General features: G+C 39.5%; 1 protein-coding gene across 9 annotated transcripts in view; it reads left to right on the top strand.

The window, feature by feature from the left end:
• Positions 1 to 18,580, top strand: part of POLK (DNA polymerase kappa) — a 38,040-nt gene that overhangs the window by 5,527 nt on the left and 13,933 nt on the right. For 4 of the 9 annotated variants that reach the window (XM_020804037.3, XM_072992657.2, XM_072992660.2 and 1 more), the window contains 7 exons: positions 1,758 to 1,923; positions 3,319 to 3,438; positions 6,105 to 6,257; positions 6,854 to 6,985; positions 8,779 to 8,932; positions 14,129 to 14,254; positions 18,041 to 18,165. In XM_020804037.3, coding sequence (XP_020659696.3) covers positions 1,789 to 1,923; positions 3,319 to 3,438; positions 6,105 to 6,257; positions 6,854 to 6,985; positions 8,779 to 8,932; positions 14,129 to 14,254; positions 18,041 to 18,165 — 945 coding nt within the window. In that variant the 5' untranslated portion in view covers positions 1,758 to 1,788. Of the gene's footprint in view, positions 1 to 1,300; positions 1,424 to 1,653; positions 1,924 to 3,318; positions 3,439 to 6,104; positions 6,258 to 6,853; positions 6,986 to 8,778; positions 8,933 to 14,128; positions 14,255 to 18,040; positions 18,166 to 18,580 lie in introns of those variants that run through there. The other 5 variants (XM_078384524.1, XM_072992654.2, XM_078384525.1 and 2 more) reach the window with 3 other exon arrangements.

The raw sequence follows: 18,580 nt of genomic DNA on the forward strand, positions 1-18,580 counted from the left end.
TAAAACAACAACTAAGAAACTGATCTTTTTCTTTGTTTGACTTTTTAAAGCTCATATATTGACACATATTATGTTTCATGACTGAAAAAATAAAAAGGGGCAAGCAGCTTGAGTACAATTTTAAGTTTTCTAAAGTTTACCTGTATTATTTATTTGTTACATCCCCCCTCCCCCCGTTTCACTAAGAAGTAGCACTCAAGGCAATTTACAAACTTCTCAAAAGAATAAATCAGGTAAAACTATATCTAGTTTTAAAAAAATCATAAAATCAAGTAAACCATTAAACAATGTGAAAACCATTAAAATCAAGTAAATACATTAATTTCTGGGGATATTTCCTTGTTATTTTATAGGGCTATAATAAAGAACACGAATTGCTAATGTTCAGGGGGCTCATCAGTAGCTGGAGTTTATAGAGACCTTTGGGTAATGTGGGTGGCATATTAGATAGATAGATAGATAGATAGATAGATAGATAGATAGATAGATAGATAGATAGATAGATAGATAGATAGATAGATAGATTTCATTACTCCTATGACAAATTCTTTCCTCATAATTTGAAACATTTTGCACAGTGCAAATTACAGTGGATACAGATGGTGTGCTTTTAGCTTTCAGTTTATAATACAGTGGTGCCCCGCATAACGACGTTAATCCGTTCCGGATTAATCGTCGCTATGCAAAAACATCGCTAAACGGATCAAAAAACCCCATAGGAACGCATTAAACTTCGTTTAATGTGTTCCTATGGTGCCCCAAACTCACCGTTCAGCGAAGTTCCTCCATAGCGCCGCCATTTTCGCGCCCTCGGCAAGCGAGGGCAGGGCGTGAAAATGGTTGCGGCGGCCATTTTGGATGTCCGGCAATGCGAAGATGGGTAAGCGAAACGCTTATCGATCATCGCAATGCGATGTTTTGCCATTGAAAACATCGCAATGCGATCGCACTAGTGATCTGAAAAAACAGATTGCTATGCGGATTCGTCCTTAAACGGTGCGCTCGTTAAGCGAGGCACCACTGTACTGTGTTGAATATAGCAGTGGCTCCTTTGTGGTCACAGAAAGCGTCTTTTATATCATGCTGGAGTGTTTTGTAAGAAAAGGGAAATGAAATCTAAACATTTTCTGCTTGTGCAACTGTTTGTTCAACCTCTTGCTCAAGAAGAAAAAGCAATGCTGTACAACTAACCTACTGTGCTTTTGACTTGTCCTTTATACCCAAGTTCCTCATATCTAGGCTATTGTCTCCAGATAGTAATTCTGTTGTTATCTGATGTCATGTTGTTTCTAATCCCCAGAAGATCCTGTCATTGACAGCCAAATCAAGCCTATAGCTTCTTTTTTTGACTCAAGTCATCTCATAATCAGTCATCCTGTTTTCCTGCTACCTTCAAATTTTCTCAGCGTTATTGTTCTTACCAGTGAGTCTTGTTTTCTCTTGATGTGTCAAAGTATAATAGCATCAATGGAGTCATTTTTGCTTTTAGAGAGATTTCAGGTTTGTGTTCATCTAGCACCCACTTATTTGTCTTTCTGGCAGTCCAGGATATCTCTAAAGCTCTGCTCCAGCATAGATAATAATACCACTACAGATTTTAGTTCAAGTGTGACTGAATATATCTGAAGGTGATTTATATTCAAAGAAAATAAATAATGTATGCAATGTTGATATTTGTCCAATGATAATAATTCCTTACTATTATGGTGCTATAATAGCGATAGCAGTACCTGTTTTAAAGCTGTTGTGTTTTTCAGGGTAAGAATTGGGAAACTGCTTGGTTTTGCAATGGAAAATATGAGAAAAGGTGATGCTTCTTTCAGAGAGGACCTGCTACTTAGAGTGGGCCTGAATGATAACAAGGCTGGAATGCAAGGACTGGATAAAGAGAAGATCAACAAAATCATAATGGAAGCTTCCAAGGTTTATTTATATAGCTTTCACAAATGCTTTAGCTGTTCATAGCTGTTAGTTGCACTCAATTAAGTGTGGGGTTTTTACCAGCATGACCTTGCAGTTTAGTACAGAACCCAAGACCTTTGACTGATAAGGTTGAAAATCTGTCATATTACTTATGTGTTTCTCCAGTGTATATAGTGAGAATCCATTGGTACTGGCATTTGGACTAGAAGATATATATCAGAGTATTCATATCCCCCAAGGCCATTTCATAATCCCCTTAGGCTCCAGACTGAATAGAACATTGTTCCTCTCAGACAGTGTTCTTCATACTCCCTGCCAGCTGTCAGCTTATCCGCAGCACAGTGCACATTATTGCTAGGAACATTTTCTATCAATATGCAGCTACAGCACATGTACAATTGATGCAAGTGTGTGGGTTACTCTACTGCACTCCATTTATACTTAGTGTTTTACTGGTATAATGGAACATTGCATGAGGCCATATTGATTCCTCAGAATTTAATCATCATCATCTTAGAACTACAGAGCTGGAAGGAGCCTGTGCATCATCATCCAGCCTCTGTCAAGGAGGCACTGTTGGGGATTGAAGTCACAACCTCTGGCTCTGGAGCCAGATACCTAAACCATTAAGATTTTTAGCAGTTTTTATAGGCTCTGTTTTAAGTCGGTGGTGTTCAGAAACACTGCACCACTCATGGAAACAACGGCTGGCTGCTAATCTCATTTTCCCTAATGTATTGCCCTCCAAATATGTTAGACATCAATCCCAGCCAACTACCAGGTTGGTGAAGACTCAGGCTGTAAGCAGAGACTTACGGCATCTTTAAATCTCTGTGTGATGTTCAGAGAAGTTTGGGTGCTTTATAAGTGTTAATGATTCAGCTTAATTTGGAACTAAAGAGACATTTTGCATACATATTTGCAGCCATCTGTACCAATCTACATATTGATCAATATCTGCTTATAATGTAGAGGTAATATTGCAGCATAGCTGTAATACCCAGTGTGATGTCATGGACAGTGATGGACTAGGCTCTAGGAGACCTGGATTGGAATCCCTGCTTGGCCATGAAAACTCAGTGAGGGTGCAGTACTTATAAACCACTCCTTAAATATCTCACTTGCCTTCAAAGCCCTTTTGGGTTGCTATCAGTCAGTCCTGACTTGAGAGCACATAAAGCAGTGCATATGGATTTTTGCATTTTGTAATACTGTATTAGTAAAGTAATATAATTATAGAATTTTGCCCTGCTTTCCTCATGGAATGGTTAGTCAGACCTTGGGGATAGGTTGTTTTCTGCTATGTTTGTTTTGTTCTGTAGTGTTTTTCTAATGACCTCTATAATAAGATCAGTCTGTACAAGGTTGACTGAGTAATTTTAATCTCTTTGGCAGGGTTCTAGATTTTATGAAAATGAACTTAAGAAAGATCAACAAGTTAACAAACAAATTGAAAAAATGCTGGAACTAAAAAATAAAATTACAGATCTACAGATTATGAAAGCACAGTTACAGGTAAAAAGAAAATTGTCCTGCAAATGCAGTTTCCTTTTATGTAGCTCACCTCCAATACATACAAACTTTATTAATTTGGGTTGATACTCCAACTCTTAATAATTGTGTAGAGTATTCTTCAGGGAACCTAATAACAACATTATATATGTATCGTGCTCTTAGGATAACGTCTGGCAAAATGTTGATATTCATATAAACAAGAGCTGGTTTGCAGAATGCTTCAGTCAGTGTTACCAGTCTCTTGTCTAAACACTAGAAGTACATACTTTCTCAGGTACCTCAACTGGTTTTTCTGGGTCTTCTGACCTTCAGCTTCAACGCCCTCAGAAACTATTGTTACTGAATTCCTTGCTCTTGTGGGAAACATCTGTGTGAGAGTATGTACTCGAAAGTAAACTTGACTGCTTTGTTGAAATAAAATCCTGTAGATATCGGAGGTATTTTCAGTTGGGATGCAAAGTAGTCCTAAGGTTCTTTACTATTATTCTATGGTACTTTATTCTGAGAACATTTCAGAGTTTATTAAGTTTTATGAGAATATATATGATAATGTGTGTGTGTGTGTGTGTGTGTGAAAATGTTTGTGAGCTCAGCAGTAAAAACAAAATAAAAAGACAGTGGAAAGTAATGTAAAACATATTCTTGTCTCTTTACTTCAAAAGTTGTTACATCTCTGTAATTGCATTACTTATAACATATGAGCCGTATGCCCATATTCACAGTTGAATACAGTGGTGTCTCGCTTTACGATTGTCCCATTTAACGACGAAATTGCATTCCGACGAAATTTTTGCGATCCCTTTTGGAATCGCAAAACAATGTTTCCTGTGGGGGAATTTCGCTTTGCAATGATCAGTTCCCTGCTTCAGGAACCGATTCTTCGCAAACCGATGATTTCCCAACAGCTGATCGGCAGTTTCAAAATGGCCACCGGGTAAACAAAATGGCTCCCCGCTGTTTTCTGGGACGGATTCCTTGCATTACAGGCACCGAAAATGGCCGCCCTATGGAGGATCTTCGCTGGACAGTGAGTTTCAAGCCCTTTGGAATGCATTAAACAGGTTTTAATGCGTTTCAATGGGTTTTTTTCTTTTCGCATTACGTTTTCGTTCTACAGCGATTTCGCTGGAACGAATTAACATTGTAATGCGAGGCACCACTGTATAATGTATGTTATACACTAACAAGTGAGATTTTATAAAGAATGTTCAGAGATTAAAACTCAGTAGGAGCGAAAAGCTGTAATATGGGAATCCACTACTGTATTGTGTATTCTGATGATGGCATGCATATAAAGAATATGTGCATGTGAAAGCTATAATGGGAAATAAGAATATGCAAAATGTACCCCAGCAAAGCAAGGACATCAACTTTCCATGAAATGCATGGTATGTTGGAACATGTCTTGTATGGCAATAACTTGCCACCATGTGAAATTTATGCTAGAAATTTTATATTTACACCAAGACCTCCTTTCTCCACATACAGAGTGCAAATTTCTAGCCATTAGTATTCAGTGCTGTCATTGCACTAGCAAAAGCAGTTCTTGCCAGAATGGGAAGAGGTAATATCAGTCTCTCCTGCAGTCTCCCTGACCCCATATACCCTGAAAACTGTTCTGATGGGTTGGGAAACACTTTTCAGCTCTGAAGAAGGCTATAGGGGCAGAGAGAGTGGCTGCAAATCCCTATACTGCTGTGAGTGTCAGATTAGATTCAATCTTCTTTCTTTAGTACTTATCTGGTTATTTTAGTTAATAGTTATAGATGGGGATAGTCGTATTCGTATATCCCTGTGCAGCTGGAGTTAACTGGGGCCAGACCATCCACTCACACATCTGGCAGTAGTGGCGGGCCCTCTCTTCTTTCCAATTGCTCCGGAGTGCTGCTCGGCTAGCCACTCAGCAGCCTTGCAGGGAGACTCATCCTTCCTCCCTCTGTTAGGACTGGCTAGACAACTGGAAGAGAACAGTGCTCAGGAGCAATTGGAGAGATGAGTGGGGCTGGTGGCAGTGGCAGAGGCAGACATGTGAGTGGACAGTCTGGCCCCATACAATGAGACCCTCATTACCTCCAGCTGCGTGGGGATATTCATATTCTTATATCCCCAAATACATGTATATCTACGAATACAAATAGCCCCATCTCTATTAATAATATGAGTGAGTCCGTCCATCCATCCATCCATCCATCCATCCATCCATCCATCCATCCATCCATCCATCCATCCATCCATCCATCCATCCATCCATCCATCCATCCATCCATCCATCTGTATATATACACCAAAATGAGTGTATGTGTGTGTGTACACACACACACACACACACACACACACACACACACACACACACACCAGTTTCTCTTACACAACAAACAAAATTAGAGACACATTGCAATCTAAATCATAGTGGCTATTTCATGTAACAGGTTCCACCATTTAAGCTGCTGCCATACAATTTCTTTCACACCACTGCAAACTGTATGGTTGAAGTGATGTGGAGAAAACCATACAGCAAGACCTGGTCTTCCTTTATATTGCTTGCTTTCTGTACAAAACATCCCTAAGATAGCCTGTGAAGGATTAAAACTATTTTCAGTGAGGCATGGTGTGCCTGAGAAAACTGCTCTGTTTGTATGCACTTATACATATTTATTTATGCACAGGTGGATAAGATTGCCATGGAACTGGATCAGAGGCGTGATCTCAGCTGTACTATTGTGCACATTGACATGGATGCCTTTTATGCAGCTGTTGAAATGAGAGACAATCCTGACTTAAGGGATAAACCCATTGCAGTAGGATCATTGAATATGTTGGTAAGGTAGAAGATAGTCTTTGCAAACAAACAGATAATCATGAGCTTTCATTAAGAAAAATTTGTTATTTTAAAGTGCTATCATACTATTGTGGCATTTGCAGAAAAGCTTTAAAAATCCTGTATACTTCTGGGTTATACTGAAACATTGATGAGAATATATTGATTTCTTGGTGTAAGACATTATTTTAATACACTTAACTAGCAATTTTTTAAAAGTATGTTATATATCTGTGTTAATGGAGTGGTCATTTTATTCCAACTTTTTTAGCCCCAGTTTTGTTGATTCTTTGACCTAAATCAAACTGATAATGCCAAATGAACTGCTAAATACGATGAACACCTGTAAATTGCAGAGATACAATGAGTATACTTCAGTTGGGACTATAGTTGTATTTGGGCCTTTATTTATTTTAGATTCATGTTTGACAGGATAATGGGATTAGTTAATAGTATTTATTAAATAATGGGGGCCAATTACTACTACTGTGTCGAACTGGCATGACTTAAACATGCTGAATTAGGTTTTTTTATTCTTGCCATAATATATAAAGAGCTTTATTGCATAATTTTAAATTATGCTTTTGTCTTTTCAAGTCCACTTCAAATTATCATGCTAGAAGATATGGGGTACGGGCTGCCATGCCTGGCTTCATAGCTAAGAAACTCTGCCCACACCTTATAATAGTGCCATTAAACTTTCACAAATATAAAGAAGTAAGTAAAAAGGTAAGTAATTTATTTTACGTAATTGCCTAATCTATGTTTAAAGTTTAGAGTGTTGTATATATTATGTGAATTTAAAGTGATAGCTATGCTACCTACTCTTGCTTTGATTTAACACTGTGGTAGTGTTAAAATTGTGATAAAGTATGTGGTATGCAGGAATGGGCAAAGAAAAGTGTAAAGTTTACACATATAGGTTGAAGTCCTGTTGCTTAGCATAGTAAATCACACTGGAGCAGGCCCATAAATCAGTAGGGATCTGGTGATTTAACTTATTCAAATGGATCTACTCTAGTTACGACTTACTATGTTAAAGTAATAGGGTTGTGGTGGTGCTGCGGGCAGAACCGCAGAAGCCTGTGCTGCAGGGTCAGAAGACCAAGCAGTTGTAAGATCAAATCCACGCGACGGAGTGAGCTCCCGTCGCTTGTCCCAGCTCCCGCCAACCTAGCGGTTCGAAAGCATGCAAATGCAAGTAGATAAATAGGGACCACCTTGGTGGGAAGGTAACAGCGTTCCATGTCTAAGTCGCACTGGCCATGAGACCACGGAAGATTGTCTTCGGACAAAACGCTGGCTCTATGGCTTGGAAACGGGGATGAGCACCGCCCCCTAGAGTCGAACATGACTGGACAAAAATTGTCAAGGGGAACCTTTACCTTTACCTATGTTAAAGTAAGTTGCAACTAGAGCAGGGGTCTCAAACATGCGGCCCCCCAGATGATAGTTTGTGGCCCTCGCCTTGCCTGCCCCCCCAAAGCGCCCACACATCCTCTGTTGTCAAGAGTAAAAAAAAAGCCTTGCCTCGCTCGCTGGCTCTCTCCCAAGACAGCACCTCTTGCACCCTCCATCCAGAACTGCAGCCTGCCAGCTGGCCCACCTGTCTGTCAGCTAAGGAAACTCCTGGGCGTCTTCCTCGGGCTCTTGCTCCCCTTGGCAGAATATCTGACGCGGCCCAGACTCACCCAGACTCTGTCTCTAGTGCCCCCCAGGTTAATTGAGTTTAAAACCCCTGAACTAGAGTAAGATTAGTTAAATCAAGAGGATTCATAGAGGCACTGACTCACCCCGTCCCCATTGATTTTATGCATACAACACGTAAATATAAATTGTTTAAATGAATTTAAAAATCTTTAAGATAATTTATATGCTAATGTCATCTGCAAATATTGCTGAATTTGATTTGCTATCAATATTTAGGATTTAGTGAACATTGTTTAATGATTTCCTTAATTACATTTTAATATATCAGTATGTTTGTCATATTGATATATTAAAATATGAATTCAGGTACTTTTGCATAATATAGGAATTGTCAAAGACTGGAAATCTTGCCACCTTGTTTTCTGAAAACTAATTGTGGCAATAATTATTTAGAGATTTAGAGTGTACAGTAGCACAGAGTGAACAGACTAGGCATCAAAAATGTAAGGAAATATAATACGAAAAATATTTGTGTATGAATATGTATAGGTAGGTTCCATCTCAAATCAATTCAACCAGAGCAAAATTTTATTAAAATGCAGATTTTAATCTGTACGGATATTGAGGTGGTACAGATACTTTATTCAGACAAATACTTTAATTCACACACATTCATAAAGTACTGAAATTCTCTGCCAGAGAAAGTGTGCCGGCTAGTGGGAAGAGGGAGAGAATAAACCTTTCACTAATTCCAGTCTTTCTGCAGCCCCCAATGTCTCCTGCTGTACTGAGATACGTAATCTTAACATTCACTAGTTGATGAATACTTCAAAGAAGTTGTGTAGCCCAATTTTGTATTTTTATTTATTAAGGTCAGGGAAATACTGGCTGAATATGATCCATATTTTATGCCTGTGGGCCTTGACGAAGCCTACTTGAACATCACAGAATATTTAGAAGAGCGAAAGAACTGGGATGAAGACAAAAGAAGCCATTTAATCCCAACATCTAGCTCTACTCTAAATGGTAAGCAATTATCTGAAACTAACAGATGGAAGAACATTTTATCTTGCTTTAACATTGTGTTCTACTAAGAAAGAAAATTATACAGCACAGAATATTTTAAAACATTACTCTGTTATTATATGTTGTTTGTTTGTGATTTTTTTTCAGAATAATATGTTTAGAACATTTCTGGAAACCACCCACACATTTGTATTTTTAACGTTTCATCTCCAGCTAAACCCAATTCTATTGTGTGAAGCTGCAGACATCTTGCAATTTAAAAAACACACCACAAGAATTCAGTCATTGATAACCCCAAGATTGGAGTGTTACGGTGCGGATATGGGGGTCCTACTGGGGTTATCCTTAAGCTTGGTTTTCAGATTGCAGTTAATGCAGTTATTTATTATTTGTTTGTTTAGAATATTTATATTTTGCCTTTTCCAAGGCAGCTTACAGCTAAAGAAATATTAAAATAGTAGCTAAAAACAATACTAAAAACATGTTAAAAGCAGCAAAAGCACAAACAATCCCATTTTATAACCACTCATCCCCAACAGCCAATTACTAAAGGAAAGCCTGCCTGAAGAGAAAGATCTTTGCCTGCTTGTAGAAAGGCAGCAAAGATGGAGCTAATGTGGCCTTCTGTGGGAGGAATTTCCAGATTTTGGGAACAGTGACAGAAAAGGCCCTCTCCTGTGCCCCACCAAACAGATCTGTGAGGATGGTGGGAATGACAGAAAGGGCTCCCCTGATTATCTTAAAGCCTGGTCAGACTCGTAAAGGGAAATGCAGTATTTAAGACAGCTTGGACCCAAGCCATTCTACTGGGGTTTGGTGAAATCCATTTCATTATATTGTAAGGGACATCCTTCTCTGTCTCACATGTGGAGTGATCTAATTCAAGATGATATACCTCTGTAGCCATTTGAAATTTATTTACCTAGGTACTTGCCTAGTCAAAAAACCTAGTCAGCTGTCCCTAGTAATTTTAATTAAATATGTTTTAATTGTTTTATTTCTAATGGTTTTAGCTGCTTTTAATGAAGTTTAATTATTTTATATACAGTGGTGCCTCGCTTAACGAGTGCACCGTTTAACGACGAATCCGCATAGTGACGCGTTGGGTGGCCAACTTTGAAGACTCCTAACCCATAGTTCTTCTTCATGGATTGCTGCCTTGTCGTGGCGAAGGGGCTTGAGTAACTCAGAGAAACTATGGGCTATGCCGTGCAGGGACACCCAAGACGGACAGGACATAGTGGAGAGTTCCGACTAAACGCAATCCACCTGGAGTAGGAAATGGCAAGCCACTCCAGTATCTTTGCCAAGAACGCCCCATGATCAGAAACAAAAGGCTAAAAGATATGACGCTGGAAGATGGGCCCCTCAGGTCGGAAGGCGTCCAACATGCTACTGAGGAAGAGCGGAGGACAAGTACAAGTAGCTCCAGAGCTAATGAAGTGGTTGGGCCAAAGCCGAAAGGACGCTCAGCTGTGGACGTGCCTGGAAGTGAAAGGAAAATCCAATGCTGCAAAGAAAAATACTGCATAGGAACCTGGAATGTAAGATCTATGAACATTGGGAAGCTGGAGGTGGTCAAACAGGAGATGGCAAGAATAAACATCGACATCCTGGGCATCAGTGAACTAAAATGGACAGGAATGGGCGAATTCAGCTCAGATGATTATCATATCTACTATTGTGGACAAGAATCCCGTAGAAGGAATGGAGTAGCCCTCATAGTCAACAAAAGAGTGGGAAAAGCTGTAATGGGATACAATCTCAAAAATGATAGAATGATGTCAATACGAATCCAAGGCAGACCATTCAACATCACAATAATCCAAGTTTATGCACCAACCAGCATTGCTGAGGAGACTGAAATTGAACAATTCTATGAAGATATACAACACCTTCTAGAACTGACACCAAAGAAAGATGTTCTTCTCATTCTAGGGGACTGGAATGCTAAAGTAGGGAGCCAAGAGATAAAAGGAACAACAGGGAAGTTTGGCCTTGGAGTTCAGAACGAAGCAGGACAAAGGCTAATAGAGTTTTGTCAAGAGAATAAGCTGGTCATCACAAACACTCTTTTCCAACAACACAAGAGGCGACTCTATACATGGAAATCACCAGATGGGCAATATCGAAATCAGATTGATTATATTCTCTGCAGCCAAAGATGGAGAAGCTCTATACAGTCAGCAAAAACAAGACCTGGAGCTGACTGCGGTTCTGATCATCAGCTTCTCATAGCAAAATTCAAGCTTAGACTGAAGAGATTAGGAAAAACCACTGGGCCACTCAGGTATAATCTAAACCAAATCCCTTATGAATACACAGTGGAAGTAAAGAACAGATTTAAGGAACTAGATTTGGTGGACAGAGTGCCTGAAGAACTTTGGATAGAGGCTTGTAACATTGTCCAGGAGGCAGCAACGAAAACCATCCCAAAGAAAAGGAAATGCAAGAAAGCAAAGTGGCTGTCCAACGAGGCCTTAGAAATAGCAGAGAGGAGAAGGGAAGCAAAATGCAAGGGAGATAGGGAAAGTTACAGAAACTTGAATTCAGACTTCCAAAGAATAGCAAGGAGAGACAAGAGGGCCTTCTTAAATGAACAATGCAAAGAAATAGAGGAAGATAACAGAAAAGGAAAGACCAGAGATCTGTTCAGGAAAATTGGACATATTAGAGGAACATTTTGCGCAAAGATGAACATGATAAAAGACAAAAATGGGAGGGACCTAACAGAAGCAGAAGACGTCAAGAAGAGGTGGCAAGAATACACAGAGGAATTATATCAGAAAGATGTGGATATCCCGGACAACCCAGACAATGTAGTTGCTGACCTTGAGCCAGACATCCTGGAGAGCGAAGTCAAGTGGGCCTTAGAAAGCCTGGCTAACAACAAGGCCAGTGGAGGTGATGGCATTCCAGTTGAACTATTTAAAATCTTGAAAGATGATGCTGTTAAGGTGCTACATTCAATATGTCAGCAAGTTTGGAAAACTCAACAGTGGCCAGAGGATTGGAAAAGATCAGTCTACATTCCAATCCCAAAGAAAGGCAGTGCCAAAGAATGCTCCAACTACCGTACAATTGCACTCATTTCGCACGCTAGCAAGGTTATGCTCAAAATCCTACAAGGTAGGCTTCAGCAGTATGTGGACCGAGAACTCCCAGAAGTACAAGCTGGATTCCGAAGGGGCAGAGGAACTAGAGAACAAATTGCAAAGATGTGCTGGATTATAGAGAAAGCCAGAGAGTTCCAGAAAATCATCTACTTCTGCTTCATTGACTATGCGAAAGCCTTTGACTGTGTGGACCATAGCAAACTATGGCAAGTTCTTAAAGAAATGGGAGTGCCTGACCACCTTATCTGTCTCCTGAGAAACCTATATGTGGGACAGGAAGCAACAGTTAGAACTGGTCATGGAACAACTGAGTGGTTCAAAATTGGGAAAGGAGTACGGCAAGGCTGTATATTGTCCCCCAGCTTATTTAACTTATATGCAGAATACATCATGCGGAAGGCTGGACTGGAAGAAACCCAAGCCGGAATTAAGATTGCCGGAAGAAATATCAACAACCTCCGATATGCAGATGATACCACTCTGATGGCAGAAAGTGAGGAGGAATTAAAGAACCTTGTAATGAGAGTGAAAGAGGAGAGTGCAAAAAACGGTCTGAAACTCAACATCAAAAAAACTAAGATCATGGCCACTGGTCCCATCACCTCCTGGGAAATAGAAGGGGAAGATATGGAGGCAGTGTCAAATTTTATCTTCCTGGGCTCCATGATCACTGCAGATGGAGACAGCAGCCCTGAAATTAAAAGGCGCCTTCTTCTTGGGAGGAAAGCGATGACAAATCTGGACAGCATCTTGAAAAGCAGAGACATCACCTTGCCAACAAAAGTCCGAATAGTCAAAGCTATGGTTTTTCCTTTCGTGATGTATGGAAGTGAGAGCTGGACCATAAAGAAAGCAGACCGCCGAAGAATTGATGCCTTTGAATTGTGGTGCTGGAGGAGGCTCTTGAGAATCCCCTGGACTGCAAGGAGAACAAACCTATCAGTTCTAAAGGAAATCAACCCTGAGTGCTCACTGGAAGGACAGATCCTGAAGCTGAGGCTCCAGTACTTTGGCCATCTAATGAGAAGAAAAGACTCCCTGGAAAAGACCCTGATGTTGGGAAAGTGTGATGGCAAGAGGAGAAGGGGACGACCGAGGATGAGATGGCTGGACAGTGTCTGCGAAGCAACCAACATGAACCTGACACAACTCCGGGAGGCAGTAGAAGACAGGAGGGCCTGGCGTGCTCTGGTCCATGGGGTCACGAAGAGTCGGACACGACTAAACGACTAAACACACAACACAACCCATAGTTAGAGGGAGACAATGGTTGGAATAAGTTTGTAAATATAGGCTTTGTTAAATAATCCAAGAAATGTGACTCCTATTTCTAAGCCAAGGAAGTCTGTCAATTTATTCTAAGAAAAAGTGGAGCCAGGACTCGAACCCTCACACACGGGTGCCACAGCTGGCACACAGAGCCCTCTCTGTGGGCACGTGAGCCATAAGTCACCATCGAGAAACACTTACCCTTCCTCTGATCTTGAATTTTGGCACTCCCCTCTGCTGGTCCACTGATCCAGCAGAAGGGTTCAGTGGTCTATCCCAATGGGGGACTGGAGGACCTATAAGTATTTTTATTTTAATATTGCCCATGGAAAAAAACAACAAGCATTTAAACCTTGCAGTGCAAGAGCAGTTGGTTCTTCTTAACTAAAACCTCAGTATTCAGGTTTTAATTGCTGTGTTGGCACTTTGAAATAAATAAGTTGATTTTGTGTTGCACTTTGAGCACTCAGGCTCAAAAAGATTCACCATCACTGTTCTGTAGAGTTGGCACAGCAGTAATAAGACTGAGAACCCATAGTGCCATTTGTAAAACATTAATTTAGGAAATGGAGCTAATAGAATGCTGAACTTCCTTTGTCACTGTGTAAAGAATTTTGAAAACGAGATAGTTAAATGTAAAGCTTCCTTTTTTTTCTTGTCCCGTCCTGTCCTTGTTTTTAAATAATGAGACAAAAAGAATATAATTGCAAGTAATTATTCAACCCTAAATCAAGATTTCTGTTGATCAGTCTCGTTTGATGATGATATTCCAAGGTGTGAACAGAACTTGACCCTTCTGTACTACATTTAGATGAACAAGAACATCAGCAATCAACAGCTCCAGTAAAATCAATTGTCTTTGGAATATCAGCTGAGGATGTTGTAGAAGAAATTCGCTTTAGAATTGAACAAAAAACGGGGCTAACTGCCAGTGCTGGTAAGTATATTTGTATCTTCATAAATTCATCATCATCAATGACCATAGCAGGTCTTTTGCCTTGGCAGTGGCAACCCAACTCGCTCACTCCCCAGTCTTTAGTACATGGCTTACCTTTAGCAAAATAAATACATGATATATTAGCCAAATAGCAATTTTTCTTTTAAAAAAGAGTTGAACAGGAAAAATACACACCTACCCATCCACTCTACAGAAAGGAAATAAATAGCAAAATAAGGAAAATGTAACCACCTCTCCAGAAAACCAAGGGAAAAAAGGCAAAAATATAATCAAATTCCCCCCAAAATCAAGAAAAAAAGGCCAAACAATGATCCAAGATGGAGGGACCTAAAGCAGGCAGGTAGCAGTCTTAAGATGGAGGACATTAGAAAGTCAGTGCACAATAATCCCTACAGGGGTGGAAGATGGAAGCATAGAGTACCAACAGTACCTTTATCTGTTTGATATTTCCAACTAAATCAAATGTAGAAGAGAGAGAATGTGCTTAAGGACCACTGTCTAAATCTTTTGATTGCCTCAAGTCAATTTCATGTAGATGTTGGAAGTATAGTTCTAAAACAGATTATTCATTTAGATTTAGCCAGAATTTTTCACAAATGTTTCTTTAGGATTTTTGTGCCAATCACACATATGAGTCTGCATCTGTGCGTAGCCACCTTTTGGAATCTCCTCGATAGAATTTTTAAGTAACTCCATCCCTTCTATTTATAATACAAATGTTATGTACATATTCTGCTCCTAAATTCTGCTTTATGTGCCATGGCAGCCATTTATTAGGACACCTGAAAGAGAATTTTCAAACCATTTGTTTTGGTAGTTGATTTCACTTATTTTTATTTTATTTATTTATTTATCTTTCTCAGTTTTCTTTATTTTACTTTAATTTATTTTTTCTTACTTTATTTTTCACCTCCCCACATACCACCCCCAGAAAGCACTTTGCAACTGCTTTGGGTGGTCACAACCCCCACGTTGGGAAAGACTGCCTTAGATGAAGTGAGAAATACCTGATGTTCAAGCAGGACATTTTGGTGATCACTCATTTATAGGGCTACTATTAATCAGAGGCAACTTGATGGCATGTAACAACAACAATGTCGAAATTAGCAAGAGTCCTCCAGATCCTTATGGTGCTGATCACCCTATTGACCTTGAAGTCAATGGTATTCTCAGTGCCATTGTTTTCTTTTGAATTTAGCAATCTGCATATTCTCCATCATTGTAGATACTAGTGCAGCAGAATAAGTTCGTTGGTACTAATTTCTAGTGGTACCTGCTCAAAAGTAAAAAAGAAAAGAGACCGGAATATTCTGATCTAAAGAAAAAGAAAGCGAAACAAGCCATGTACGTCAAGGAGATGCAATTATTGGCTGACCATCCACCATCTGACATCTTGCAGGCTGAATGAACCCTTGCTAACCAGTTGCACACCTCACCTGCAGTCTATGTGACTTGAGGACTATAATGTTGGATTGATGGGTCCTTTCTTTCATTCATTGGACCTTTTGGATAGAATTCAGTTGCCCTCATCTAGAGAGAATATTCTGCTCTGGCTACTGTTCGCAGCCCTGCTATATGAAATTACTACACGTAAGCAAAGGAGCCTTCAAATGAGTACCCCCCACACACACACATATTCCACTGGCTACTGTTTCTGGTACTTAATAGTACTGAAATGGGATTTGATTTCCAATTAGTCTTAGACTTGTGTGGTGTCAAGAAGTATAGAACAACAAAGAACCTCCAAATGGTAATTGTCACCAGTCTTACAAGAAGATACATGGCAGGATCTGTTTAAAAATATATTGTGAAGAATATTTACTTTGTATCACCATAGTGCAACTACCTTTATTTTCCATCAGCAACAACTGCTATCAAAGCTTAGTTATTTCCTTTGAATTTTCTACAGCACCAAGAGTCTTTATAAAGACCATGTCATTAATCATAGCTCACATACAGAAATAAGATATAACAATAATTTTATACTTTGATGACTGGTTGGTTGCTGCTCCCATCAGGTCTGAAGTATTTTACTGTCTCAACTTTTTACCTTACTCTTTGCTCTATTTACAAGGATTATCTTCAAAATTCATTGGAAACAGCCATGCAGCTTTCTTAGCGCTCTGTGGTGGACTCAGCAAACTTGCTTCCCTCTACTCCACAGCTTGTGTAGTTGATTATTGTATCAAGTGCTTTTTTGGCCTGATGTTGTCTCCAGAAATGAGTGGCAAGCCTTGTGATATTTTGCAGTCAATGATGTATTTGATCAGACAGTTGTTCAGTTTATCAGGTTCTGAAGTTTCTGTTATCCCTGTTGGACAGAGGTTTATTGTTCTTCTCCATTAAAATTTAATTAGCTGTATTGTCACCCTGCCTAGCCCCATGTTCCATGTATTATTCTTCCTTCTTCTTGCTTCCAGAAATGAAAAAGTATCTATATAGCACAACAGATTAATGCCAAACCTCTGCATCTCTAATCCCTCCTTGGTATCTCTCCTTAGCCATTGCATCGCTTAAAAAGTCTCATCTCAAGCCACTGGTCACTGTTTCTTTGGACCCCCTAACAGCCAAATTAAATGTAATTGTGACCATAACTGGAGCATGTTATGCAGACTAAGTCTCTGCAGTGTGGGTGGGCCTACTGTATCTCTGGTGTCACTCAGACAAAGTCATCCCTCAATTAACCTTTCAGTCTTGCTGAATTAATCTATTAACCTTGCACCTGTGACAAGATATTGTTCTCTTAGCAATTTTTCCTGTACCTTTAGCACCAGTAGATAAATTTTTACATGCACTAGATTCCAAAAAGACATTTAGCATAGTAAGTACACAGAGCAGCTGCATTTTGTAAGTTTGCACAGCTCTTTCTGGCTCATTCTGATACTAAAAAGGGACTATCAGCCTATTTACATTGCTTCATCAATTGAATTATAAAGGTGATCAGATGAACTGGCTAAGACAGAATTGCCAAGTGTTCTATGGAAGCATTCCACAAGTGCACTGGCCACTTCCTCTCTGGATGGAGTTTCCTATCAGAACTGTGCTGTGAGACAAATAGGCCTCAGTCCTGATCCTTCATCCGACACTGTAAGATTTCAGAGGGATGCACCTTTCTATGGTGTTACAGTGAACATAGACACCTACTTGCCTGGGATCCAGGAGCCATTGCAAGTAAGCTTGCTAGTTGTATGTGGGGGTGCGCAGAGACCACAAGAAGAAAAGTTTGTTTCCTACCTGTAATCTTTTTTCTAAAAGTAGCCATCTGTGCATTTCCAGACCAACACCTCCTTTCCTCTTGGGTGCTAGTGATGCAGCTATTGCACTGCTGCTATGTCATTCAGATTTTTTTAACTGAGGGCAGCTAACTAATATGAGCACTGTAGATAGAAGAGATGAGGTGAATGCCAACACTTTCTCTAACCAGAAGGTTCGAAGTGCTGGTTCTGAGCACTCACAGACTCATACAGTGACTCCTTGAAGATACGTAAAATGTTGCAGGGAAACATCCTGTTTTTTAAAATGTCCTTGACTACATTAATGATGTAAAGTTCTTCTAGTAACTGAAGTTGCAAAATAAATTGTGGTTAAAAAGCATTAATTTTAGTACACATAGTAATGTCGTTACCCTCAACTATCTTCATGTACAAAGGATTCATATTCGTATAACTAGTTCATATATACTGTATATATACATTACAGCAGAGTTTTATGTCTGAAGTTATGAGTAGCAAAAAAAGGTAATTTTTTACTCTGGTTTTTGCTTAGGTATCGCTCCAAATATGATGTTGTCAAAAATGTGCAGTGATCAAAATAAGCCTAATGGTCAATACAGAATTCCTCCAGAAAGAGAAGCTGTGATGAACTTCATCAGAGATTTAGCTATTAGAAAGGTGAGGAATGTTGATTCATTATTTGTTCACCATTGTCACAGTACTGTTGAAATCTACATAAATAGCTTTCTGCACTCTTTTTAAGTCATCTCTGACTGACAAGCACTCCCTAGTATCATTCTATTGCATTTGTTAAACATTTATTTTATACCTGCAAAAAAGAATGAGTGCCTTGGGTAACTTTTGGATTCCCCAGTGTCACTTCATTATTTCTGTGCCACACATTTTTTGAAAAATCTTAGCACAAAAAGAATCTTCAGTTGTAAAATGAAACTTACATGCTAACCTTCTTTTTCTTGTTCCTCTCTTGCCAAGAAGTCAGACAGCATCATGGTTATATGGCCCATTTTAATATTAATAGGTTTACCATGTTCTACTACAGCAATGGTTTTGACATTTCCTTTTTTTAAAATAC

This window comes from Pogona vitticeps, chromosome 2 (assembly GCF_051106095.1).
Source record: "Pogona vitticeps strain Pit_001003342236 chromosome 2, PviZW2.1, whole genome shotgun sequence".
NCBI lineage: Eukaryota > Metazoa > Chordata > Lepidosauria > Squamata > Agamidae > Pogona > Pogona vitticeps.